The sequence below is a fragment of the Pseudophryne corroboree genome, chromosome 9 (genome assembly GCF_028390025.1).
Source record: "Pseudophryne corroboree isolate aPseCor3 chromosome 9, aPseCor3.hap2, whole genome shotgun sequence".
Lineage (NCBI taxonomy): Eukaryota > Metazoa > Chordata > Amphibia > Anura > Myobatrachidae > Pseudophryne > Pseudophryne corroboree.
The window spans coordinates 43,968,475-43,995,531 of NC_086452.1; the positions used below are offsets into that span (position 1 = coordinate 43,968,475).

At 47.6% G+C, this 27,057-nt stretch overlaps 1 protein-coding gene across 1 annotated transcript; it reads left to right on the forward strand.

The window, feature by feature from the left end:
* The first annotated feature begins 4,658 nt into the window (after positions 1-4,658).
* LOC134958708 (uncharacterized) lies at positions 4,659-5,666 on the forward strand. Its single transcript, XM_063941463.1, has one exon. It carries the CDS (start codon positions 4,659-4,661, stop codon positions 5,664-5,666), a length of 1,008 nt encoding a protein of 335 aa, XP_063797533.1.
* Positions 5,667-27,057: the final 21,391 nt, after the last annotated feature.

The following is a 27,057-nucleotide window of genomic DNA, read 5'->3' on the forward strand; positions in this document are numbered from 1 at the left end:
CGGAAGGCGGCGCCCCGGGCAAAAGTCCTGCTTGCCCGTGGCAAGATCAGCTACTGCTCAAGGCACATCAACAGTGCAGGTTTCAGTGATATCCAGGCTTCAGCACAGATGGTTAAATCAAAATAACTGAGCTACTAATTAAGTCACCTGTGCTGAAGCCTGGATATCACTAAAACCTGCACTGTTGGTGTGCCTGGAAGACCGTGGTTGGGAATGCCTGAACTAGACGCTACCCAGATGGCCCGCTTGCTAAGCACAGTATACTTTGTTCATAGCAGGACTGTACAGCTGCCATTGGGACTGTTTCTGTAAATTTCCCACTTCTTGTTGTTGTACTACCAGGCGGAGATTTGTTACTTTACTGCAGTTTGTGCATGGGACACTCCAAACTAAGCAGCTGCAACACACAGTAAATGTTACACATGTTTGTTATATGGTGTGTCCAGATACCACCTATTCATTGTGCAATTGTGTGCATGTGACATCTAATCTAGGTCCTATAAGAAACTGTTATATCTATTTGTAACTGTAACCAGGGGCTCATTTATGTAAGTGTAAGCCATATATCAGCTTTAATGCACCCTCGGTACAGCGGATACCTAACAGGCAGAAAATGCTCCATACAAGCTCAAAATTAGTCATAAATTGCTTCCAATCTCCAACATTGTAGAGAGAAAATATCTGCCATCTGTTTAACACATCACAAAGCACAAGATTACACAACGACACCCATCTATCTGTGGCCTGAGTCACCGCTTACCGTCCTCCCACCTAACGGTGATATAGCCAGGGAAAGCTGTTTCTACCTCTTACTCACTGTTAGATAACGGGCCGTGTAATCACCCCTTAATTACAAAAATCTGTTTATTTTTCTTCACAGCCTACATGTAATATCTCTGTCTTTATGCGCTACCCCCGGGGTATTTGCCAGTATAATGGAACAACAACACGATGCAGCATTAAAAAATGTATCAATATTCAAGCAAGAAAGAAATCAAGCAATGTTATAGAAATAAGTAATTTATTTATTTTAGAAGAATAATCTGCGTCCCTTGTAGTCTACTAATAATATGTGCCCCCTGTAACAGAATAATAGTAATAGTAAAAATATGTACCTCTTTAATGGGATAATTTCAGTAATACAGGTTGAGTCTCCCATATCCAGAATTCCGAAATACAGAATTTTTTTTTAAACTACTGAGATAATGACATATTTGCTTTCTGTTGGTTCAATGCACACAACCTTTGCTTAATACACAGAATTTAAAATAAATATTGTATAGAATTACCTTCAGGTCATGTGTATGAGGTGTATATGAAACAAATACATTCTGTGCTTAGACTTGGGTCCCATCACCATGATATCTCATTATGGTATGCAATTATTCCAAACTACGGCAAAATCCGATATCCAGAATATCTCTGGTCCCGAGTATTCTGGATATGGGAGACTCAAGCTGTAGTACAGTATATGTGCCCCTAGAGGCGGCGCTACCTGCTCAGCAGCAAGGAGGCGCCGGGCTAAAGAGACGCTCTCCCCGCTCTGCTGTTGCTGCTGGCTGCGGCGGCGTGTTTCACACTGTATGACAGACGCAGGCAGCATGATGAGTGGCTCTATTACAGGTCTCCCGCTCTGCCCCCCCGGCTCCCTCCCTCCTCATTCCTCCCCCTCGTCCCCGCTGCACTTTGGCAGCGTCGCCCGCAGCACTGTCCCACAGATCTGTGTGCGGTAAGTAACGCACTTCCCACTCTCTCCCCTCCTAATGTGGACATAAGTGTAAGGGGCATTAAATGTTGCACTACTACTGTGGGCGATCTATGTGGCACTACTACTGTGGGCATTAGGTGTGGCACGACTACTGTGGGCATTATGTGTGGCATGAATACTGTGGGCATTATGTGTGGCACAACTACTGTGGGCATTATGTGTAAGGGGCGCTATTATGGTGGGTGTTCTGTGTGGCACTACTACTGTGGGTGTTCTGTGTGGCATGACTACTGTGGGTGTTATGTGTGACAAGACTACTGTGGGCATTATGTGTGGCACAACTACTGTGGGCATTATGTGTAAGAGGCGCTATTACTGTCGGAATTCTGTGTGGCACTACTACTGTTGGCGTTCTGTGTGGCATGACTACTGTGGGCGTTCTGTGTATAAGGAGCACTGCTGTGTGTCGTAATGTGAATTAGGTACACTACTATTTGGTGCAGTATGAATCAGGGGCACTACGTGTGGTATAATGTGAATAAGATTGTGATACAATGTGGCGTCATTTTTATTGGGGGTACTACTGTGTGACCACGCCCCTTCCATGTGAGAACACGCCCCTTTGGTGCACACTGTTCCATTATCATGCATGGGAGGGCGCAAATTTATTGTTTGCAGGGGGAGGGGGCGCCGAACACCCTAGCACCAGCCCTGTGTGCCCCCCTTTAGTTTATAAATATAATGTGTTCCACCAGTGTAATAAATATATAACAATGAAAATTTTGTGAACCCAAAAGCCTTGGAATAGCAACATTTCGCAATGTAAAAGTAATTAGAAAGCTATACAGAAAGTAAAACAAAAAAAGCACACTAATGAGAAAATCCATGTGCACTGCAGGTGGGGCAGATGTAACATGTGCAGAGAGAGTGAGATTTGGGTGGGGTGTGTGCAAACTGAAATCTAAATTGCAGTGTAAAAATAAAGCAGCCAGTATTTACCCTGCACAGAAACAATATAACCCACCCAAATCTAACTCTCTCTGCACATGTTACATCTGCCCCACCTGCAGTACAACATGGTTTTGCCCACTACTGTGCTCTTTTGGGTTGATAACAAACCTGAATAACCCCCTACAGTATGTTGTGTAAGTGGATCATCGGGGCCAGTGGAATCTGTGTTTATGATATGTATTGCGGCAATATGAGTAGTGTGCTACAGCGGAACCAGGGGTATTTAGCTGATAATCCCAGGAACGTCATGTATTTGGATGTCTAAAGCTGAGCATACACTGGAGCGACCACTAAACTTTCTGTTTTTGCTGATGATTTCCCTTGAGCCCAGTACAAGCAATACTGAGTGTACACACACTGCAATCTTGCTAACGACCAAACGATATATCGCAACCTTTGGTAATTAGCGATTTATCGTTGCTCCTGTACACTCTAGAACAACCTTCATGCCATGATAGGCATAAAATCGTTAGCAAAATCACTAGGTTTGATGTGCAGTACGGACGACCAGCGACAGTCGCTAGCGGCCAGCAGAAGCGTGCAATCATGCGTACACAGTGAGCGATTTGAACGAAATGACATGTCGGCCCGTCATCGCTACAGTGTGTGTCCAGCTTTATCTGCAGTGCATTTCTCCCTTGCAGCCTGGTGCAGCTGAAAGCATGTAATTGATCAATCAGATCAGCTGTGAGAAACTCCCTTAAGAAAGCAGGGTGTGTGAGTCGCTTGCCTGTCAGTCTGGGAGGGGGAGGAGGAGTCTAAGGTACAGATGGAGCCACAATAGTCATGGCTCTGTCTGTGCCTGGGGCACGCCTAATGTCGAGAGCGTCTCCGTCCGGGTGTGGCCCATGACAGAGGTGCGCCCCATTCACTAGAATGAAAGAGCGTCTCCATCCGGGGCGTGCGTGCGTCCGTGACGGAGACGCTGACAGAAACGCGCCCCATTCACTATGGGAGAGCGTCTCTGTGCACTCCTGACGGGGCTAGGCAGACGGATCGCCTAGTCACGCTGGGAGAGCACACCTGTGATGAAGCCGCCTCAGGTGAGCGCAGCACCGTCTGTATAAAAGGGCTGTCTGGGCCATTTATCTGGGTGACCGACGCCGGAAAAGCTGTGCGAGTCTGTAGCCGCACATGTGCAAAGATGATAAAATATATGGTGAACCATTGAGGTCTCACTATCGATAGTGAAACCATTGACAAAGCATCCAGAGAGGCCATGTTCAGATGGAGACACTGCGTCTGACTTAGGCAGATGCAAGCGTCGATGGTGGACATGATCGTGTGCTGATGGTGGACTGTCTAGAACCACCGTCACCTGCTGCTGCATGCAGGGGTGCAGAATTTACCCCCTATGTTCCACTCAACATGTGCCAAGAACACAATAAAAATATATTTTCCAAGCAGGAAGCTGCCTCCCCGGAACACAACGGCCGTTACCCTGCAATGTCCTACACGTGTCTGTATTCCTCTCTCTGTGATGGTCACAAGGATTTTCATAGCATCTTGCGACCACAAACCACATGCGAATTTGCCCCCAGAATAATCTCGCCGGCTGTTTCCTATTACCCCTGCGCTGGACGCAGAGATTACTCTCTATCCCTGAATTGGTCAGAAATGTCCGGGGTAACTTTCTGTTCTTTAATTCAAGCAAATCCTGCCCCTGTCAGATGCCAGCCGGCCGCTTGTTGTGTTGTGGCGGTTGCCCGGCAATGGGACTGGTTTTGCTTATTTCCATCCTGGATTGCTGCACAACACATGTTACCACAACGCTCTTTTATGGACTACACATCTGGTTTGAATTTTGGGCTCGGGACCCTCTCTCCAAGGTGTGCAGCGAAGCCCCTAGGTCTGAATTTGAGCTGTCTGCAGATTAAGCTGCCATCATTGTTATAGTTACATTCTGTGAAAATAAATCACAGCTGTCATTTGCTATAAGATGTGGAATATTCTACATAGCACAGCACCCCCAACATTCCCACTCAGCTGCAGAACAAGCACCCCAACATTCCCAATCTGCTGCAGAACACACATCCCAACATTCCCACTCTGCTGCAGAACAAGCACCCCCAACATTCCCACTCAGCTGCAGAACAAGCACCCCAACATTCCCACTCTGCTGCAGAACAAGCACCCCAACATTCCCACTCTGCCGCAGAACACACATCCCAACATTCCCACTCTGCTGCAGAACAAGCACCCCAACATTCCCACTCTGCTGCAGAACAAGCACCCCAACATTCCCACTCTGCTGCAGAACAAGCCCCCCAACATTCCCACTCTGCTGCAGAACAAGCACCCCAACATTCCCACTCTGCTGCAGAACAAGCACCCCAACATTCCCACTCTGCTGCAGAACAAGCACCCCAACATTCCCACTCTGCTGCAGAACAAGCACCCCAACATTCCCACTCTGCCGCAGAACACACATCCCAACATTCCCACTCTGCTGCAGAACAAGCACCCCAACATTCCCACTCTGCTGCAGAACAAGCTACCCAACATTCCCACTCTGCCGCAGAACACACATCCCAACATTCCCACTCTGCTGCAGAACAAGCACCCCAACATACCCACCCAGCTGCAGAATAAGCACCCCAACATTCCCACTCTGCTGCAGAACAAGCACCCCAACATTCCTACTCTGCTGCAGAACAAGCACCCCAACATTCCCACTCTGCTGCAGAACAAGCACCCCAACATTCCCACTCTGCTGCAGAACAAGCACCCCAACATTCCCAATCTGCTTCAGAACACACATCCCAACATTCTCACTCTGCTGCAGAACAAGCACCCCAACATACCCACCCAGCTGCAGAATAAGCACCCCAACATGCCCACCCAGCTGCAGAACAAGCACCCCAACATTCCCACTCTGCTTCAGAACAAGCACCTCAAAATTCTGACTCAGCTGCAGAACAGTCACCCCAAAGCAGGGCCGGATTAACGTTTGTGTGTAGCCCTGGGCAACTAACTGTAGGAGCCCCTATCAATAAAACTGTCAATATAATATACTGGCAATGACATTATGAAGTACAATGTGGAGGTTATTTTCTGTTTTTTAACCCTAACTGATTAATTGGGTCTTTAATTAACTGGCTGATACTAGGCCTTCTACACACTGCTGGCATTAATGGGACGCTTGTCGGCCATTTTCTGTATTTTCAGGACTATGTCAAGTGCCCGTCAGGGGTCTGCTTGGTGGGGGAGATCTCACATGAGGGTCCTTTCTAAAGTAAGTCTCCCTTAGAATCCGGTCATTCTTCTCCACTCTGTTGGTCTGTCACTGGTATCAGAAGCAGCGGCTGAGCCTTGTAGTGCAGCAGAACATGCTACTCTGATACGCTGTCTCTTCATTTTGTTCATTCAGAAGAGAGGAAGATCCTACCGGTCAGCCCTTGTGGCTTGGGCTACAGGAACACGTAAGTCCAAGCACTGGAGGACACCTCAGGAATATATTTGGACTATGTTTGACTGCCAGCTCCCAGTATCACAGGTACACATGGCTGTTCAGACATCCACGGGGCCTGGGTCCTAAGGGCGCATGGTCTATTCTGGGAGGAGTGGCTGCACAGCCCTTCCAGGAGCTGCACACTGCCCTTCAAAAGGCCCAGGCCTGGGTAATTATCACCCACCTCACCACCTCTCACCACCTCTACAGCAGCAGCAATGATCTTACCACTCTCAGGAATATGAAACAATCTGTGGACTGCATACCTCCCAACATATGACCCCATCGTTCAAAAAATGGATGTGGCCTGAATGGAGGGGTGGCCTTGGGTGAAAGGGCGGCACATCCACCATTTTAGTAATTTTGGTGGCATGCCCAGTGCTCCCCGAGCAGGTGACCAGCCCCCTGGCTCCCCTCCCTGCACTGTCTAGATGCAGTGCATATGTGCCCAGCATCTGTTCAATGATCACCTGCTGCATTGTTGTGCAGAGCAGCCGGTGATCAAAGGCTTCCCCAATCTTCCCCCCATGGGAAACTACGGCCCGCGAGTGGGACAGCCGGACAGTGGGCCTAATGCATATCTGTTTGCTCGCTAGCGTTTTTCGCTGCGCAGCGATCAGGTAACTACTGCGCATGCATATGCACCGCAATGCGCAGGCACGCCGTACAGTTACAAAGCGGATCGTTGTTGTGCACTGGTTCTAGCAAAGAAACCATTCGCACAGCCGTTCGCAAGGAAATTGACAGGAAGACGGTGATTGTGGGTGGCAACTGACCGTTTTCTAGGAGTGGTTGGAAAAACGCAGGCGTGTCAAAGCGTTTGCAGGGCGGATGTCTGACGTCAATTCCGGGCTCGAACAGGCTGAAGTGATGGCAGCGGCTGAGTAAGGTCAGAGCTACTCAGAAACTGCACAAACTGTTTTTGTACCGGGCGGCTGCACATGCGATCGCACACTTGCAAAGCTAAAATACACTCCCCTATAGGCGGCGACTATCTGTTCGCAGCGCTGCAAAAAATAGCTAGCGAGCGACCAGATCTGCATTAGGCCCTGTGCCCAAATAGCGGGACGGCCCCGCTGAAATAGGGACAGGTGGGAGGTATGGGACTATTACATTTTTCTGATGTCATTTCTTCTTCAAACATATAATTTCCTGTCACATTTTACGCTACTATGACACTTCCTAATATATTGATGCACTAAATCAAAATTTGCAGTAAACCAATTATTTGGGCAAGGCAGCAACTCAGACACATTGTCCGTAGTCCATGTCTAATAAATGTTCACTCCACAGGTAGATTTATAGTGGTTGCAGGGTGTTCGGGGCACATGTGCCCCTGGTTCTGGGGTGGTGGTGGTGGGAGAGGGGTGTAAAAGACACCCTGCACCCGGAGTATACCTTGGGGTATATTTACTAAAATTCGTATTTTTCAGAATGAGATTAAAGTTCAAACACGAATGACATCGAATATGTGAATTTGCTACTTTTTGAATTTATTACGATTCATTTACTAAGCTGTCGTATTTTGCATTTTCGAATTTTCCGATGTCGATGTAATTTCTGGCAGTGTTTTACGGGAGTGAATAGTAAAACACTGCCGACATTAACACAATGAATCTCGGCCGGATCTGTGAGATCCGTGCAGGGCTTCATTGTGCACCTTTCAAAAAATTAAAAATTGTTTAAATTCACGGAAAAAAATGCGTGAGGTCCCCCCTCCTAAGCAAAACCAGCCTTGGGCTCTTTGAGCCGGTCCTGGTTGAAAAAATATGGGGGGAAAATGACAGGGGTTCCCCCATATTTGATCAACCAGCATCGGGCTCTGCGCCTGGTCCTGGTGCAAAAAATATGGGGGACAAAAAGCGTAGGGGTCCCCCATATTTTTTGTACTAGCACCGGGCTCCACTAGTCAGAGAGATAATGCCACAGCCGGGGGACACTTTTATATCGGTCCCCGCGGCCCTGGCATTAAATCACTAACTAGTCACCCCTGGCCGGGGTACCCTGGAGGAGTGGGGACCCCTTCAATCCTTCAATCAAGGGGTCCCCTCCTCCAGCCCCCCGAAGGGCCAGGGGTGAAGCCCGAGGCTGTCCCCCCCCCCCCCCTCCCTATCCAAGGGCGGCAGATGGGGGGCTGATAGCCTTGTGTAAAATAAAAGAATATTGATTTTTGCAGAAGAACTACAAGTCCCAGCAAGCCTCCACCGCAAGCTGGTACTTGGAGAGCCACAAGTACCAGCATGCGGGGGTAAAATGGGCCTGCTGGTACCTGGAGTTCTTCTGCAAAAAAAATACCCAAATAAAAACAGGACACGCACACCGTGAAAGTACAACTTTATTACGTACATGCCGACACACACATACTTACCTATGTTCACACGCCGACTCTGTCCACGTCTCCAAGTAGAATCCGGGGTACCTGAAATTAAAATTATACTCACCTAAATCCAGTGTGTCCTGTTCTTTTTTTTTTTTTTAATCCACGTACTTGGCAAAAAAACAAACCGCATACCCGGACCACGCACTGAAAGGGGTCCCATGTTTACACATGGGACCCCTTTCCCCGTCTACCAGGACCCCCCCTGACTCCTGTCAAAGAGGGTCCCTTCAGCCAATCAGGGAGCGCCACGTCGTGGCACTCTCCTGATTGGCTGTGTGCTCCTGTAGTGTCAGTAAGGCTGTGCACTGAACATACAATGTAGCGCATAGGCGCTCCATTGTATCCAATGGTGGGAACTTTGCGGTCAGCAGTTGACCGCGAGTAACCTCAACCGCTGACCGCAAAGTTCCCACCATTGGATACAATGGAGCGCCTATGCGCTACATTGTATGTTCAGTTCACAGCCTCACTGACACTACAGGAGCACACAGCCAATCAGGAGAATGCCACGACATGGCGCTCCCTGATTGGCTGAAGGGACCCTCTTTGACAGGAGTCAGGGGGGGTCCCGGCAGATGGGGAAAGGGGTCCCATGTGTAAACATGGGACCCCTTTCAGTGCGTGGTCCGGGTATGCGGTTTGTTTTTTTGCCAAGTACGTGGATTACAAAAAAAAGAGCAGGACACACTGGATTTAGGTGAGTATAATTTTAATTTCAGGTACCCCGGATTCTACTTGGAGACGTGGACAGAGTCGGCGTGTGAACATAGGTAAGTATGTGTGTGTCGGCATGTATGTAATAAAGTTGTACTTTCACGGTGTGCGTGTCCTGTTTTCATTTGGGTATTTTTTTTGCAGAAGAACTACAGGTACCAGCGGGCCCGTTTTACCCCCGCATGCTGGTACTTGTGGCTTTCCAAGTACGAGCTTGCGGGGGAGGCTTGCTGGGACTTGTAGTTGTTCTGCAAAAAAACCAATAGCCTTGTGTAAAATAAAAGAATATCAGCCCCCCATCCGTCGCCCTTGGATGGGGGGGGGGGGGGGGGGCAGCCTCGGGCTTCACCCCTGGCCATTGGGTGGCTGGAGGGGGGGGACCCCTTGATTGAAGGGGTCCCCACTCCTCCAGGGTACCCGGCCAGGGGTGACTAGTAAGTGATTTAATGCCAGGGCCGCAGGGACCTATATAAAAGTGTCCCCCGGCTGTGGCATTATCTCTCTGACTAGTGGAGCCCGGTGCTGGTACAAAAAATACGGGGGACCCCTACGCTTTTTGTCCCCCGTATTTTTTGGACCAGGCGCAGAGCCCGGTGCTGGTTGATCAAATATGGGGGAACCCCTGTCATTTTTCCCCCCATATTTTTTCAACCAGGACCGGCTCAAAGAGCCCGAGGCTGGTTTTGCTTAGGAGGGGGGACCTCGCGCATTTTTTTCCGTGAATTTAAACAAATTTCCCACCCCTTCCCACTGATAAACATGCACGGATCTCATGGATCCGTGCATGCCTATCAGAACACGGTAAAAAAAAAGCAGGTCTGTTTTAAAACTGCTTTTTTTTACGAATTGTATTTTTTCACGGCAGTGTTTGGCTATTGCCGGCAGTGTTTGTGAATTACAATTTTTAGTAAATTACCGAGTTCTATCAAATAACAGGCGTATTTGATCGATGGTGTATTCATTCGTATTTTTTTACTTTGACTTCAAAAAAAATACGAATGCCCTCATCACTGCCGAGATTTGAGTTTAGTAAATTCCCGAGATGACACTTTGAAGAAAAAACACCATCTCGGTCAAAATCGGGAACTTAGTAAATATACCCCCTTGTGTTGCTTCTCTGCCTTTTGGCTAAAACCAGGTGTAGATTCCTATGTACACTGTGAGGCTTAAAGGTGTCCCCAGTAGGCGATGGGCCAAAACCTAGTGCTTTTTGTTTATGGGTTTGGATGAGGCTCTTATGGGCTGCCCTCAGTGGTGCAAGTAGAAATATTTTCTTATGGGTACTGAGTGACGAAAAATTGGCGTGGTCATGTGTTGTGATGGGGCGTGGCCACATGACACTGGCAGCGTGGCCACATGACACAGCTCCTTTATTTTGGGATTCTGGAGGTCAGGCTAAAAATATATAGTAATGCCTCCACTATAATAGAAATATATAGTGATACCTCCAGTATAATAGAAATATATAGTAATGCCTCCAGTATAATAGAAATATATAGTGATACCTCCAGTATAATAGAAATATATAGTAATGCCTCCAGTATAATATAAATATATAGTAATGCCTCCAGTATAATAGAAATATATAGTGATACCTCCAGTATAATAGAAATATATAGTGATACCTCCAGTATAATAGAAATATATAGTAATGCCTCCAGTATAATAGAAATATATAGTGATACCTCCAGTATAATAGAAATATATAGTGATACCTCCAGTATAATAGAAATATATAGTAATGCCTCCAGTATAATAGAAATATATAGTGATACCTCCAGTATAATAGAAATATATAGTGATACCTCCAGTATAATAGAAATATATAGTGATACCTCCAGTATAATAGAAATCTATAGTGATACCTCCAGTATAATAGAAATATATAGTGATACCTCCAGTATAATAGAAATATATAGTAATGCCTCCAGTATAACAATATATAGTAATGCCTCCAGTATAACAATATATAGTAATGCCTCCATTATAACAGGAAAATACAGCCACTGTCGCACTCTCAGTAACCCTGACAAAGTGGGAGGAGCCGTCATGCTGCCAAGCACCATGGTCTTTTTGCTTTGTGGCACATTATAATTGTGGCAACTGCAAAGTGTGTGGCAGGTGGTACTGCGTACCCGCTGCCAAATTCTTAAGGGTACTCCGTACCCGAGCGTACCCGCATACTTTCACCTCTGGCTGCCCTCTCCCCAAGTCTCCTGAGGCTCTCTCCTTCTGAGCAGCGCTGAATAATCCATTCCCCACAGGAAAGCTTTGACCAGCCTTGGGGAGAAAGGCGCAACAACGAGACCTTTGGTTCCAGGGGTCAGGCATTCAAGGGGTTCCTTGAGCTTTGGCAAGGGGGATCCGAAGAGTCCCCTTTTCCCTCACTGGGGCCTTACAGCTCTGCGGAAATAGAGGAAGATGGTGTCCTACTTTTGGAGAGAGTCCGAAAAACCAAAGCCCCTCTTTGTACTGCACTGGGTGATTTGGAGCGCACACCTTGGGCTTCGTCAAAAAATATCTGTTCTTCTGAAATTGAATTTAAAAAAATACTTGCCTTGTTCCAGTAGGCCGGTCCCTCCTCTTAAATGCCATCTTCCTAGTGACATCTTCGAAATGATGGCGCCGCCCAGTGAAGCAGACTCACTGTGCCAGAGTCTTTGCTCTCTTGTGTGCATGCTCCATCTTCTCTGATATCACTGGGAAGATGGCGCCTTATGCCGCTTGCCGGCATGAGGTAAAGTGATGAGTGGTTGGAGGGCCCAGCTGTCTAGAGGAGCGGCCCTGCTGTACATGGGGCCCCTTGGGCATTAATATGCCCCTGGTTTACTTATCTATTAAAAATAATGTTAACAATTGCAAAAAACCAACCAAAAAAAACCAACCCAATATCAGATGATCAGACACCAACAGAGGAAAAATGATTACAGATTAAAATAAATCGACCAGTACATAAAAATGTGAAAGCAAATTAAAAATAGTGCAATAGAAGATTAAACTTTTATTGCATTCATCTCATAAATGCAAAGATTGTGAGCGTGTGGGGACTGGCAGCGGGCCATAATGTTTACTGAAAGTACTAATGTAGAAGGAGCTCTTGTAGCAGAATGTTAATCAGGCTGGCCAGTACAAGTTTATTAGTGCTATCTATTACACTGTCTGTGTTAGAGGAAGTAACGACCTTTTCACATTAATATATATCAAATGCTGAGTATTACTGAGCTGAGCAACATACAGGAAATAACTGGAGTGTTTATACTTTACTAAATACATTCATTATACTATCTTCCATTCACTAGAGGCTGCCATGTTTGGGGGAGGGACTTCCCTGACAACAGAGTGACTGACAGCTTTGCAGCCTTGCAGAAATTGGCTGTATGGATTGGTTGATTCCTACAGAGGGATGGGGCCAGTATTGTTGCTCTCTGACCAATATCACACCCCATCAAAACACTGTTCTTAAAATGTGGGAGGAGCTTTGCTTTCAACCTTTAGACAACCGTTTCCCAAACTGCCATTACAGTCCAGGTTTTAAGGATATCCATGTTTGAGTCGAGATGGTTAAATCAAATTAACTGAGGTATTTATTAAATCACCTGCGCTCAAGCATGGATATCCTTAAAACATACTTGCCTACCTGACCCTCTCCATGAGGGAGAAAATGGTCTGTTCCTGGACTTTCCTGGTAATGTATGATTGCCATCACCTGTGGTGAGCTAGTTAATTGATAAGAAAGGTGTTTCACCACAGGTGATGGCAATCATACATTACCAGGGAAGTCCAGGAACAGAACATTTTCTCCCTCATGGACAGGGTCAGGTAGGCAAGTATGCCTTAAAACTTGGATTGTAATGGTGGAGTTTGGGAAACTCTACTTTAGACAGTAACCTCTCTCACTTTTCCCTCACTTATACCATTATCTCTTCCCCACTGCGTACAATGATGCCTAATGTTTATAAACTCCCAAAAAAATAACACTTATGGGCCTTACGCACTGGCAGATGATACTGCACGATATGAACGTTCTCGTTCATTAATGAACGAGAACTCGTTCATATCGTGCAGTGTGGAGGCACCAGCGATGAACGATGCGCGGCCCCGCGCTTGTTCATCGCTGGTGCCCCGTCGCTTGTGCATGCAGGCCAATATGGACAAGATCGTCCATATTTGCCTGCAGTGCTATGGAGCCGGGTGACGGGGGGAGTGAAGAAACTTCACTCCCCCCGTCACTGCCCCCCGCCGCCGGGTCGCCTGTCGGCCGTATCCGCCGTCGGGCAGCTCGGCGGCTGATCTATCAGTGTGTAGGGCCCATTACCTGCACCCAGGGACCAGTGATCCGGTGAGGATCACTGTGCTCCTTCTGTGTCATCTGGTGCAGTAAAGTGATGCTGCAAAGTGGCATCTCACTTTACAACATGAAAAATACCCTAAGAATTGAGGTAAGTGGATTCACAGGACTGAAAGAGCTTTCTTGCAAGCTCTGTCCCTGCATGCGATAATTGACACATCCCTGCAATGTATTAAGTTATCGTATTGCGGATTTGGTCATATTTATCACATCCCATCTGCATCTGAGATGCGGATTGTGATAAATCTGCCCCTTATAGTGAGTTACAGTTGGTGAACGGGGAAAGGGGGAAAATACAATTGTACGTCAGCATTTGATGCTTAAGACTTATCTGACATAGGGGTGTATTCAACTGAAGTCGGATCCTCTCCGACGGAGAGGATCCGACATGGCACTATTAAATGCCAGCCGTTTCCGGCCAGCATTTCGACAATGCAGATTCGACTTGATAACAAATCGAATCTGCATCAGCGGTCAACTGTAGAAAACGCGACAGTGCTGATTTTTTTGACAGTCGAAAAAACGGCACTTTCATTGAATAGGTCGAATGTTGGAAAAACCGTCTCCAATTGAATACCCCCCTATAAGATTTGTGAGGATACCAGAATAAATATATGTACAATGTGGTCATAATTAAATGTTTCCTGTTCAGGGCAGCTTTAACAATTAAGAGAAATGCCTCCAAATTCATTAAGTATACTATTCAAGGGGCGTGGTATGAGTTGCCGGAGGCCGGGTCCCCGGCGGCCAGCATGTCAGCGCCGGGATCCTGACCGCCGGCTTGCCGGCAGCGTAGCGAGCGCAAATGAGCCCCTTGCGGGCTCGCTGCGCTCGCCACGCTGCGGGCACGTTGGCGCGCTACGCTATCCATTCTCTTTACAGGGGGGTCGTGGACCCCCAAGAGGGAGAAAAGGTGTCGGTATGCCGGTTGTCAGTATTCCGGCACCAGTATACTGTGTGCCGGGATCCCAACAACCGGTATACTGAATACCGCCCCTATTCAAGGCATAGGGAGGATTCAGTAAAAAAAAAAAAAAAATAATAAGATTTTAAACCTACCGGTAAATCTTTTTCTCCTAGTCCGTAGAGGATGCTGGGGACTCCGTAGGGACCATGGGGTATAGACGGGCTCCGCAGGAGACATGGGCACTTTAAGACTTTAAATGGACGTGAACTGGCTCCTCCCTCTATGCCCCTCCTCCAGACTCCAGTTATAGGAACTGTGCCCAGAGGAGACGGACATTACGAGGAAAAGGATTTTGTTAACTAAGGGTGAGACACATACCAGCTCACACCACAAACACACCGTACAACATGGTATATAAGTGAACCAGTTAACAGTATGAACAACAAAAAACAGCAACAGCCTGATTTCAACTGTAACACAACCTTTGTGTAACCTTATCAATAACTATGTACAATTATTGCAGATTTCAGTCCGCACTGGGACGGGCGCCCAGCATCCTCTACGGACTAGGAGAAAAATATTTACCGGTAGGTTTAAAATCTTATTTTCTCTTACGTCCTAGGGGATGCTGGGGACTCCGTAAGGACCATGGGGTTTATACCAAAGCTCCAGACCGGGCGGGAGAGTGCAGATGACTCTGCTGCACCGATTGAGCAAACATGAGGTCCTCATCAGTCAGGGTATCAAACTTATAGAATTTTGCAAAAGTGTTTGAACCCGACCAAGTAGCTGCTCGGCAAAGCTGTAACGCCGAGACACCTCGGGCAGCCGCCCAAGAAGAACCCACCTTCCTAGTGGAATGGGCCTTTACTGATTTTGGTAACGGCAATCCAGCCGTAGAATGAGCCTGCTGAATCGTGTTACAGATCCAGCGTGCAATAGTCTGCTTGGAAGCAGGCGCGCCAATCTTGTTAGCCGCATATAGGACAAACAGTGCCTCTGTTCTCCTAATACGAGCCGTTCTGGCTACATAGGTTTTTAAAGCCCTGACCACATCAAGGGACTTGGAATCCTTCAAGACATCCGTAGCCACAGGCACCACAATAGGTTGGTTCATGTGAAACGACGAAACCACCTTGGGTAGAAATTGAGGACGAGTTCTCAATTCCGCTCTATCTACATGGAAAATCAGATACGGGCTCTTGTGAGACAAGGCCGCCAATTCGGACACCCGCCTCGCAGATGCCAAGGCCAATAACATGACCACCTTCCAAGAGAGAAATTTAAAGTCAACAGTTTGAAGCGGTTCAAACCAATGTGATTTAAGGAACTGTAACACCACGTTAAGGTCCCACGGTGCCACTGGGGGCACAAAAGGAGGTTGGATGTGCAGCACTCCCTTCACAAAAGTCTGCACTTCTAGAAGAGAGGCCAATTCCTTCTGAAAGAATATTGATAAGGCCGAAATCTGCACCTTAATGGAGCCTAACTTTAGGCCCATATCCACTCCTGTCTGTAGAAAATGGAGAAAACGACCCAGCTGGAAATCCTCCGTAGGAGCATTCTTGGATTCACACCAAGACACATACTTCCTCCAGATACGGTGATAGTGCTTCGCCGTTACCTCCTTCCTAGCTTTAAGTAGAGTAGGGATGACTTTCCCTGGAATACCTTTCCTAGCTAGGATCTGGTGTTCAACCTCCATGCCGTCAAACATAATCGCGGTAAGTCCTGGAACACACACGGCCCCTGCTGTAACAGGTCCTCTCTGAGAGGAAGAGGCCAAGGATCTTCCGTGAGCATTTCCTGAAGATCTGGATACCGCCCTTCGAGGTCAATCTGGAACAATGAGTATCGTCTGAACCTTTGTTCTTCTTATGATTCTCAATATTTTTGAGATGAGTGGAAGTGGAGGGAACACATAGACCGCCTGATACACCCATGGTGTTACTAGCGCGTCCACTGCTATCGCCTGAGGGTCCCTTGACCTGGAACAATATGTCCGAAGCTTCTTGTTGAGTCGTGACGCCATCATGTCTATTTGAGGGAGTCCCCAGCAACTTGTCACTTCTGCAAAGACCTCTTGATGAAGTCCCCACTCTGCTGGATGGAGATCGTGCCTGCTGAGGAAGTCTGCTTCCCAGTTGTCCACTCCTGGAATGAATACTGCTGACAGAGCGCTCACATGATTTTCCGGAGGGGAGCCCCAGCGGCATGCGGTGGATTTGGCAGAAGCCGGAGAGGACTTTTGCTCCTGGGAACTAGCCGTAGCTGGTGTTCTTTTCCCTCTTTCTCTACCTCTGGCGAGGAAAGATGATCCACGCCCCTTTCTGAATTTATGAGACCGAAAGGACTGCATCTGGTATTGAGGCATTTTCTTTTGCTGTGGGGGAACAAAAGGCAAAAAAGAAGACTTACCCGCGGTAGCTGTGGAAACCAGGTCCGCGAGGCTATCCCCAAACAAAACTTCACCTTTATAAAGCAAAGCCTCCATAAGTCTCTTGGAGTCAGCATCACCAGTCCATTGACGGGTCCACAGCGACCTCCTAGCTGAAATTGCCATGGCATTGGCCCTTGATCCCAAGAGGCCAATATCTCTCGCAGCCTCCCTTAGGTATAACGCTGCGTCTTTGATGTGACCCAAAGTTAACAGAACAGTATCCCTGTCGAGGGTGTCCATGTCAGATGACAAGTTATCTGCCCAACCTGCAATTGCGCTACTCACCCATGCCGACGCAACTGCCGGTCTGAGGAGTGCTCCCGTAGTCGCATAAATTGATTTTAAAGTGGTTTCCTTCTTGCGGTCCGCAGGATCCTTTAGGGTCGCCGTGTCCGGGGATGGTAGGGCCACTTTTTGGATAACCGCGTCAAGGCTTTATCCACCGAGGGTGATGATTCCCACCGTAACCTGTCCTGTGCAGGGAAAGGATACACCATAATAATTCTCTTGGGAATCTGCAGCCTCTTGTCTGGAGTTTCCCAAGCCTTTTCAAATAGAGCGTTCAGTTCATGAGATGGGGGAAACATTACCTCACGTTTCTTCTCCTTAAACATACAGACCCTTGTGTCAGGGACAGAAGGGTCCTCTGTGATATGTAATACATCTTTTATTGCAATAATCATATATTGAATACTCTTGGCCACCCTTGGGTGCAACCTCGCATCATCATAGTAGACACTGGAGTCGAAATCCGTGTCGGTATCAGTGTCTGCTATCTGGGTAAAGGGACGTTTCAGGGACCCTGATGGGTTCTGTGACACAGTAATATCCATGGATTGACTCCATGCTTGGTTCTGAGACTCAGATTTGTCCACCCTTTTATGTAATAAAGCCACACTTGCATTCAAAACATTCCACATGTCTACCCAATCAGCAGTCGGCGGTGCCGACAGAGTCATTACCACATTCTGCTCCACTTCCTCCCTCGAAGAGCCTTCCGCCTCAGACATGTCGACACACACGTACTGACACCCCCAAACACACTGACTTATAGGGGACAGACCCACAATGAGGTCCTTTGGAGAGACAGAGAGGGAGTTTGCCATCTCACACCCAGCGCCGCCACAGTCTGAAATATTAACAATACCCCAGACCTGTAAGCGCTTTTATATATATATATATATATATATATATATATAAATATATATCAAATTAGCACCAAATTATTGTGCCCCCCCCTCGTTTTGCACCCTGTTACTTGTGTATAGCAGGGCAGGGTCCAGGAGCAGCGTCTCTGCAGCAAGCTGTGGAGAAAATGGTGCTGGTTAGAGCTGAGGGAAGAAGCCCCGCCCCCTTGATGGCGGGCTTTGGTCCCGCTATTATCTATACTGGCGGGGGTTTGTATACCCTGCCTATGCAGTGTATATACTATGCCAGTCTAGTATCTGAGGTAAATTTTGCTGCCCAGGGCGCCCCCCCCCCCCCCTGCGCCCTGCACCCTTGTAGTGCCTTGGGTGCGTGTGGGAGCAATGGCGCGCAGCGCGACCGATGCGCGGTACCTCACGAAGATCTGACGTCTTCTGCCGCCTGTGAAGTCTTCTTGCTTCTTATACTCACCCGGCTTCTATCTTCTGGCTCTGTGAGGAGGACGGCGGCGCGGCTCCGGGAACGAACAGCGAGGACGACACCAGTGTTCAGACCCTCTGGAGCTAATGGTGTCCAGTAGCCTACGAAGCAGGACCCATCAGTCTAGGAAAGTGGGTCTGCTTCTCTCCCCTCAGTCCCACGAAGCAGGGAGCCTGTTGCCAGCAGTGCTCCCTGAAAATAAAAAACCTAACAAATCTATTTTCTACAGAAACTCAGTAGAGCTCCCCTAGTGTGTGACCAGTCTCCTCTGGGCACAGGAACTAACTGGAGTCTGGAGTAGGGGCATAGAGGGAGGAGCCAGTTCACGCCCATGTAAAGTCTTAAAGTGCCCATGTCTCCTGCGGAGCCCGTCTATACCCCATTTTCCTTACGGAGTCCCCAGCATCCTCTAGGACGTTAGAGAAAAAAATTGCTTCAAAATCTGCTGACAGGAGAAAAGGTGAAATGTGTGAAAAGGCGCCAAGTTCCCGTTTCTTGATCACCTTTTAGTTATTCATTTGATGGTACAATGTTTTACTATCTATCTATCTATCTATCTATCTATCTATCTATCTATCTATCTATCTATCTATCTATCTATCTATCTATCTATCCATACCTTCCAACAGTGGCAAACGCAGGATTTGCATGGGGGGGTTTCCAGAACTGGGCGGAGCCAATCACGGGGGTGGGGACTGAGGTGACCCAGTATATGCTGGGTCCGTAAAACTAGTGTGTCTGTGTGTGTGTGTGTGTGTGTGTGTGTGTGTGTGTGTATATATTATATATATATATATATATATATCTACACATATATAGGCTTGTGCCATTATGCCACAGTTTACACTGCACCACTGGCTGTTGGAGTGATGCAGGTCGTTGATTAAGTGGATGCATTAAAATCATTTATACTAAAGTCCTGGAGTGCCATGTCCTGTCTTGGACATTTGTTTGTTCTGACTCTTCTACATATATATATATATATATATATATATATATCTACACACACATATATATATATATATATATATATATACATACACACACACATACATATACACGGGTGGTCTTCAGTATGCCGGCGGTCGGGCTCCCGGAGACCAGCATACCGGCGCCGGGAGCCTGACCGCCGGCATACCGACACTTATTCTCCCTTGTGGGGGTCCACGACCCCCCTGGAGGGAGACGAGAATAGTGTGGCGCGCGTAGCGTGGCGAGCCCGCAAGGGGCTCATTTGCGCTCGCCACACTGTTGGTAAGCCGGCGGCCGGCCTCCCGGCGCCGGTATGCTGGTCGCCGGGAGGCCGGCCGCCGGGAGATCGTAGTGAACCCATATACACATATACATAGCATATGAAACATGCATACATATATATATATACACACATACAGTACACATATATATACACATGTATATATATATCATATGTGTGTGTGTGTGTGTGTGTGTGTGTGTGTGTGTGTGTGTGTGTGTGTGTGTGTGTGTGTGTGTTTATATGTATGTATGTATGTATATACATGTGTATATATGTAGGCACATGGATATATATGTACTATAATTAAAATAAAGTAAACTTTTATTGCACTTGCAAGTGTCACCAGGAAGACAGCAGGCTACAGAGGGCGCTAGACAGTCATTAATAATACTCATGCAGCTTAAAAAAAAAAAAAAAAAAAAAAAATTTTTTTTTTTTTTTTTTTTTAGTGGAGGGGGGTTTCTGGGTACTCGGCTCGGAAACCCCCCCTGGGTGCGCCACTGCCTTCCAACATCGGGAGACGGGGAAGCAGGACTTCCTGTCATGGCGAAGCCACACCACGGTCAAAATGGGGTGTCGCTTCATGGTAGTGCCGCTATCGCGAGCCACGCCCCATTTTCTGGCACTATGGGGGCATGCCCAACGCTCTGTGAGCTGATGGCATGCCCTCAGCCCCTGTCTCCCATGAATAGATGCTATGCGCATGTGCACAGCATCTATTCACGTCAGCGAGTGACAGGAGACTCCTAATTGCAGCCCGCAGGTAGGACAGCGGGACAGTGCCAAAAAACAGGACTGTCCCGCGAAAATCAAAACAGTTGAGTGGTATGATCTATCTATCTATCTATCTATCTATCTATCTATCTATCTATCTATCTATCTATCTATCGTGCATAGTGGGTGCTGGTCTTCCAGAAGCTGCAGGGGCACGGCTGGAGTGACGAGGCCTCTGCATATAATTATGTGTGGCAGCACTTGTTGCTGCTGCACTCATTACTGACAGGCTGGTTGGTCACCTCGCTCTTCCCCCGCCACAGCCTACCACTTCCATTTTTCAGCTAACAGCAAGAGCGCAGAACACCAGCAGGAGGCAGCTTAGTTGGGAAGGGGTGAGGCTGGAACCGGCGTAGTATTACACTCTAGGGTTGGCCATCGGTGATGGATAACCTTAATGGTGTAAATCCATCTGCAAGGGAACCATCAAGGTTTCATCCACCGATGGTCATCCCTACCTTAGTGTGCAATGAGTTGCGGGCCAATCATAGAACAGGGGTGGGGCTTCATGGGTGTCAGGGGCGGAGCTAGACTCTGTGTCCTGACACCTGGGAGAAGAAAAAAAGTCTGTAGCACTATATCATCGATGGCGGGAAATCATCTGGTTCTCCCCCATCAATGGTGAAAGTAGTTACCATTGGTCATAGATCATCGATGATTTCAAATCATTGATGGTCAATGGCCATCCCTAATACACTCTAGAGACAGCTGTCTGTGTTTTCTCTGGCTTGGACCGGCCTTAGCCTACCTCAGTGAGGGATCCATGGCCTTTATTTCTCTTAGCACGGTTCTGTTCTGTCACATTGAAGATCTTTAGCTGAGAAACCCTTTGCAAAATGCTCAGCAGATGTCCCTGTGCCTGAGAGCAAAGCCGTACTAACTACGTGTGTGCCAGGAGTGCCTGGCACACAGCACAGTCGCTCTGAGGGTGCATCCCAGCATTCACAGCGGCGGCGGCCAGCCAATGTGGAAGGAGAGGGACAGCTACAACGGCGCCGCCACCAATTACAGTCCGTTTCTGCAGCTCCCTCCTCCCCCTCCCGCCTGCTCCTCCCTACTCCTCCTTCTCCCATGCCCGGGATCTGCCTGACTGCCTGCACCGAGGAGCTTGACTGTCTGAGCCAGCGGAGAGATGGTAAGTATCATCTAGTCTGTCTCTGTCTGTCTGTCTGTCTGATGTATAAAAAGGAGGATTGTGTCTGCCGTAATGTGTAAAAACGGGGACTGTCTGCCATATTGTGTAAAAAGGGGATGCTGTCTGCCGTAATGTGTAAAAAGGGGACGCTGTCTGCCGTAATGTGTAAAAAAGGGGACTGTCTGTTGGAATGTGTAAAAAGGGGACTCTGTCTGCCATAATGTGTAAAAAGGGGACGCTGTCTGCCATAATGTGTAAAAAGGGGGACGCTGTCTGCCATAATGTGTAAAAAGGGGGACGCTGTCTGCCATAATGTGCAAAAAGGGGACGCTGTCTGCCGTAATGTATAAAAAGGGGGCGCTGTCTGCCGTAATGTGTAAAAAGGGGGACTGGCTGCCGTAATGTGTAAAAGGGGCTCTACCTGGTGTAGTGGCGCTACTGTGTCGTGTAATTTGAATAATGGAGACTACTGTGCACCGTAATATGAATTGGTATTATTTTGTGGCCACGCCCCTTCCCCATGAAGCCATGCCCCTATATAATTTGCCCCAGTTTTATGTAAAGGGGGGGGGCAATGCCATTTCTTGCAGACAGCGCAAAAATGTCTAGTTACGGCACTGCCTGAGAGGAAGTTTCCTTATTGGGAGTTTTGTCTCCAGCAAGATGGTGGCTCCTAGAAAAGCCTGCATGACTTCAGCATGGTGTATTTATTGTACACAGAATGTGGCAATTGCTGGTCACTGCGGTGTCCCGGTATGTTTGCCTGAAACTTTGGGACACGTGTTTAAATGATAGGAGTAAAAAAATGTTTGGGCTGGGTTGTAGGTGGAAATAATTTGCACTGCAGTAAGGAGTACGGGCTATATCAATGCCATGACATGTGGGTACTGTAAGTATATCATGGTGGGCCTGGCATGTCCCCACCTGCAGTGATGATCAGGGATAGTTGGAGTAGGTTGGTGGTATCACAAGTACCTATCTCCGAGACATTACATACAAGGTGTTATTCACTAGTCCCTTTCACTTTCTAGCTTGCTCAAAGCTAATTGGCTGATTGGTTGCCAGAGGTTACCACACCACTGCATTTACCTCAGTCTGCTTACGTTGTGGTTATGTGGCTTTTCTTATTGTTGTCACTGACTCCTGTTCCTGCAGCCAGGGGGAGTCTGCAAATGCAGGACCCTGTGTGGTTTCCATACCCTGCAGGGGGAGTAGCCATTGGCATTAATCATTGGTTAACCCCTTGTCCTCGATCATTATCCTCCGCCATCAACCTTTCCAGTAACACTCCTCATTATATAATTTACCCCAGCATTATCCATCATTAACCCCTTCAACACTCATTAACCCCTCCATGCAATCAGCCATTACTCTCATTCTCCATCATTACCTCTCCACAATTAACCATATCAACATTCATTAACCCTTCAACACCCATCAGTAACCCCTCCACCATTTTTCAATATCCCCTCCCCTCAATCAGTCTTTAACTCCACATTCGTCATTATTAACCATTCACTATTAACCCTTCCATCATTCATCATTAACCCATCCATCATTCAACATCAATCCTTCAACAGTAATCAGTCATTAACCCCTCGTTCTGCAACCCTCTACCATTAGCATCAGTCATCATTAACTCAACCAACATTTAATGGCCCCCCTCAAACTCAATCAGTCTTTACCCATCATTTGCTATCATTAACCCCTTCACCACTAATCCCCTTCATCATTAACTTTCATCCATTAACCCTTCCATCATTTATCATTGAACCCGGCCTCTTTTATGTCATCCGCTGACAGGCTGACTGTACAATGTATGGCTCCACTGAAATTCAATATTGCTTTGGTTTTCGCATGGACTGTGAGGGTTTATTTTACAGATGTCTAAGTAATGAACGTGATCATAAACCAGAGCTGCAAGCAGGAGACTTTCCAGGTCAACCCTCCGTTACCGCACCCCTCGCGCGCTCTCTGGGGAATAGGAGGTTTTAATAAGAGTTTTGTGTCTGGTGCGAGGCAGCAGCTGTACAGACCCCTTCCTTATGGGGGTTATAAGAGGGGACGCTGGGCGAGAATTCACCAAACAGGATTCCAGAAGAAAATGGAAAAAACGATTAGACACGAAGGAAAGAATAATGATGTAAATTAAGAGCCAGCAAAAACAGTTTAGCTCCACTAATTTAGGTACTAGGGGTACAGGTAACTGTCCAAAATAGTAACTCTGACCCTCAGAAATCCGTAAGATGTTCCCTTTCATAATCTAAATGTTCTAGAATAACTATAGCAATCCCAGCAATATATCTGGCTAATGATTAACATTTTACTCCTATAGGCCCTACACACTGGCCGATATTCTGAAAGATATGAACGATCTCGTTCATAAATGAACGAGAACTCGTTCATATCTTTCAGTGTGGAGGCTCCAGCGATGAACGATGCGCGGCCCCGCGCTCGTTCATCGCTGATCTCCCGTCGGCTGTGCATGCAGGCCAATATGGACGATCTCGTCCATATTTGCCTGCACTTCAATGCAGCCGGGTGACGGGGGGAGTGAAGAAACTTCACTCCCCCCGTCACTGCCCCCCCGCCGCCGGGTTGCTCGTCGGCCGTATCGGCCGTCGGGCACCTCGGCGGCGCATCGCCGAGTGTGTAGGGCCCCCTAGTTGGTAATGTCCAATGCAGCCTGGTCGACTTTAGGCGCATCATGCTATTCACCAGCGGCGGCTCCTACCTCTTTAAAGGAGGGGGCCTGCCGCTGCCCATGCTGCCTGCAAAGGAAAGCCCCAGTCAGCCTGGTCCCAGCACCTACACAATGAATCTGGCAGGTGCCGGGAGAGTCACATACGCATAAACGGAGGTGGGGACTGCAGATGCGCAAAACACCAGCTTATATGGACTGCATTGGCTGCAGCCCATAGCAGCCGGTTGGGTTGCCCAAAATGAGGGGAGTGGCTTCCCACCAGAAGCATGCTCTCTGTTAATTGCAGCCCGGCCTGACAGTCCCAGAGGGTGAAAGCACCTCCCAATGGGATTGCTTGTCCTGCAGGTGACTGGAAGGTAGAACTTCCAATGGGAAGTCACTGCCAGTCACAGTGTAGCCAACTGGCTCACTGAAGGGGTGTAGTATGGTATGCCGGCGGCTGGGCTCCCGGCGACCAGCATACCAGCGCCGGGATTCCGACCGCCGGCATACCGACAGCGTGGCGAGCACTAATGAGCCCCTTGCAGGCTTGCTGCGCTTGCCTCGCTGCGGGCACGGTGGCGCCGCTATTTATTCTCCCTCCAGGTGGGTCATGGGCCCCCAAGAGGGAGAAAAACTGTAACTGTGCGCCGGGATCCCGACAGCTGGCAAACTAAAGACCACCCCACTAAAGTGTTGGATTTTACTGGGGGAAGTTAGTACTCTTGTTGACAGTGCCCCATGTTTTTTTTTGTGCCATGCGTTTTGCTGGGGCAGTCTTGGCATTCTATTTACAGCTTTACGTAAAAAAAAAAAACAAAAAAAAAAATCCTGACATTTGGCGCCCTCCACGGTACATCAAGCACACTGTATTACAACCAATGGATGGCAACCATCAATATTCCCGATGTTTTTCCATTTAATGCTGGGATTACAATACTTCTTGCCAGTGGCTGCTGATGTCCATTCTGCATACATGAGGAGGGAGCGTCTACAGCAGAGCTTTTTGCAAGCTTTGCATGAAATAAGTCCAAAACCCTATTGGCGAAAAAAGTTAAGGGTTAATTTTTTTTCATGTACAAAACTTTTTGTCTTTATTGAAAATGGACTTCCTTCACGTCAGAACCTCAGTTGTTATCCTCAGTTTGGTACATAGGGGTCTCCAGTGTCATTTATTTACCCTTCACTATAAACAGCGCACTTCGGTGGGACCCATACATTGATTGAATTATAGAGAATGTGGACTAAGTGGCCACCTGCTCCCCGCACACGGTTACTTCAAAGAGCGCGAGAGAGAAAGACGTTATTTGTAGATCTCTAAGTTACAGCTGAAGTGATGAAAATCCATGTTAAAGAGTTTTTTGAAAGTGCATTAGCGGCAGACACGTCTCACGTCACCCGGCACTGAGAGCAGCGCCCCCAGGCTACTGTACGAGCTGCAGATTGCTGTGAATGGACGCCCTGACCCCAGTCTTGCTGTGGAATCTGATTTAATTGTCAGTGTCAAACGTAACTGGGTGAAATTGCATTCCTTCAAATATCAAGATAAAGTCGGCATTGTGTACTACAGATAGGAGGGAAATATTCTGGCAGTGCTTTGTCTCGTGTCCTTTAGTGTTATGATTAAAATGTACACGTGGCCTATATGTCTATGTAATAGAAGCAGCCATATTGTAGACTATAATAGAAGCAGACATATTGTTGGATATAATAGCAGCCATGTTGTGGGCTGAAGGAAAACTCATGAGGCTGCAGCCATTCAATTGGCTAGGAGCGAGTGACATCACTGAGAGACATGGAGCCTGATGAAGGGCGAGAACTACACCAATTTGTGCAGTATGAATTGCCTGAAGCTGCCCCATTGTGACTCTGGCCATAATTGTCTGTGCCGGCCCTGGACATATGATTTTTAGGCACTTTCCTGGGCGACCTAGCTCCAGAAGGGGTGCTAGGGTTACCGTTACCCTAGGTACCCTCTCTGGAGACGCCACTGGTTATCACCAGATGACCTAGGAATCCGAACAGGTGTAGAGATGTGTCCTGCTGGGGACACATCTGTAGCCGTCATTGGATTCCAGCTCAGACTGAGAAGCTGCTTTTCAAATTTGGCGCCAGCTGCAGCCAATCAGGAGCGTCCACGGCGAGCCTATTCTTGCTTGCCAAGTCATTGCTCTACCCACTCACTTTAAAATCTTGCCTAGGGCATCAAATCGGTCAGGGCCGGTTCTGTAGATTGTGAATGCATTGCTGATGCTAAAATGGGCTTTCTTTGTTTTTCAATGTACTCTATGTCATGCTTCTGTGTGCTGTGTGTTATGCTTATGTGCTACTGAAGTCTACTAGCAAATGTATATTTCACAAGCAAAACAAATAGTAAAAAACATAGCTGTAAATGCTGCTTATTCCGAGGGGCACAAATCGTTGCGTATGGGCGTATATACAGGAAATTTGCATACATTAGGCCAACTGTGTATTTGTTTATGGATATAAAAAGGCAATTAGAGATTCAGGGGTACATTTACTAAGCAGTGATAAGAGCGGAGAAGTGAGCCAGTGGAGAAGTTGCCCATGGCAACCAATCAGCACTGAAGTAACATCTATAATTTGCATACTATAAAATGATAC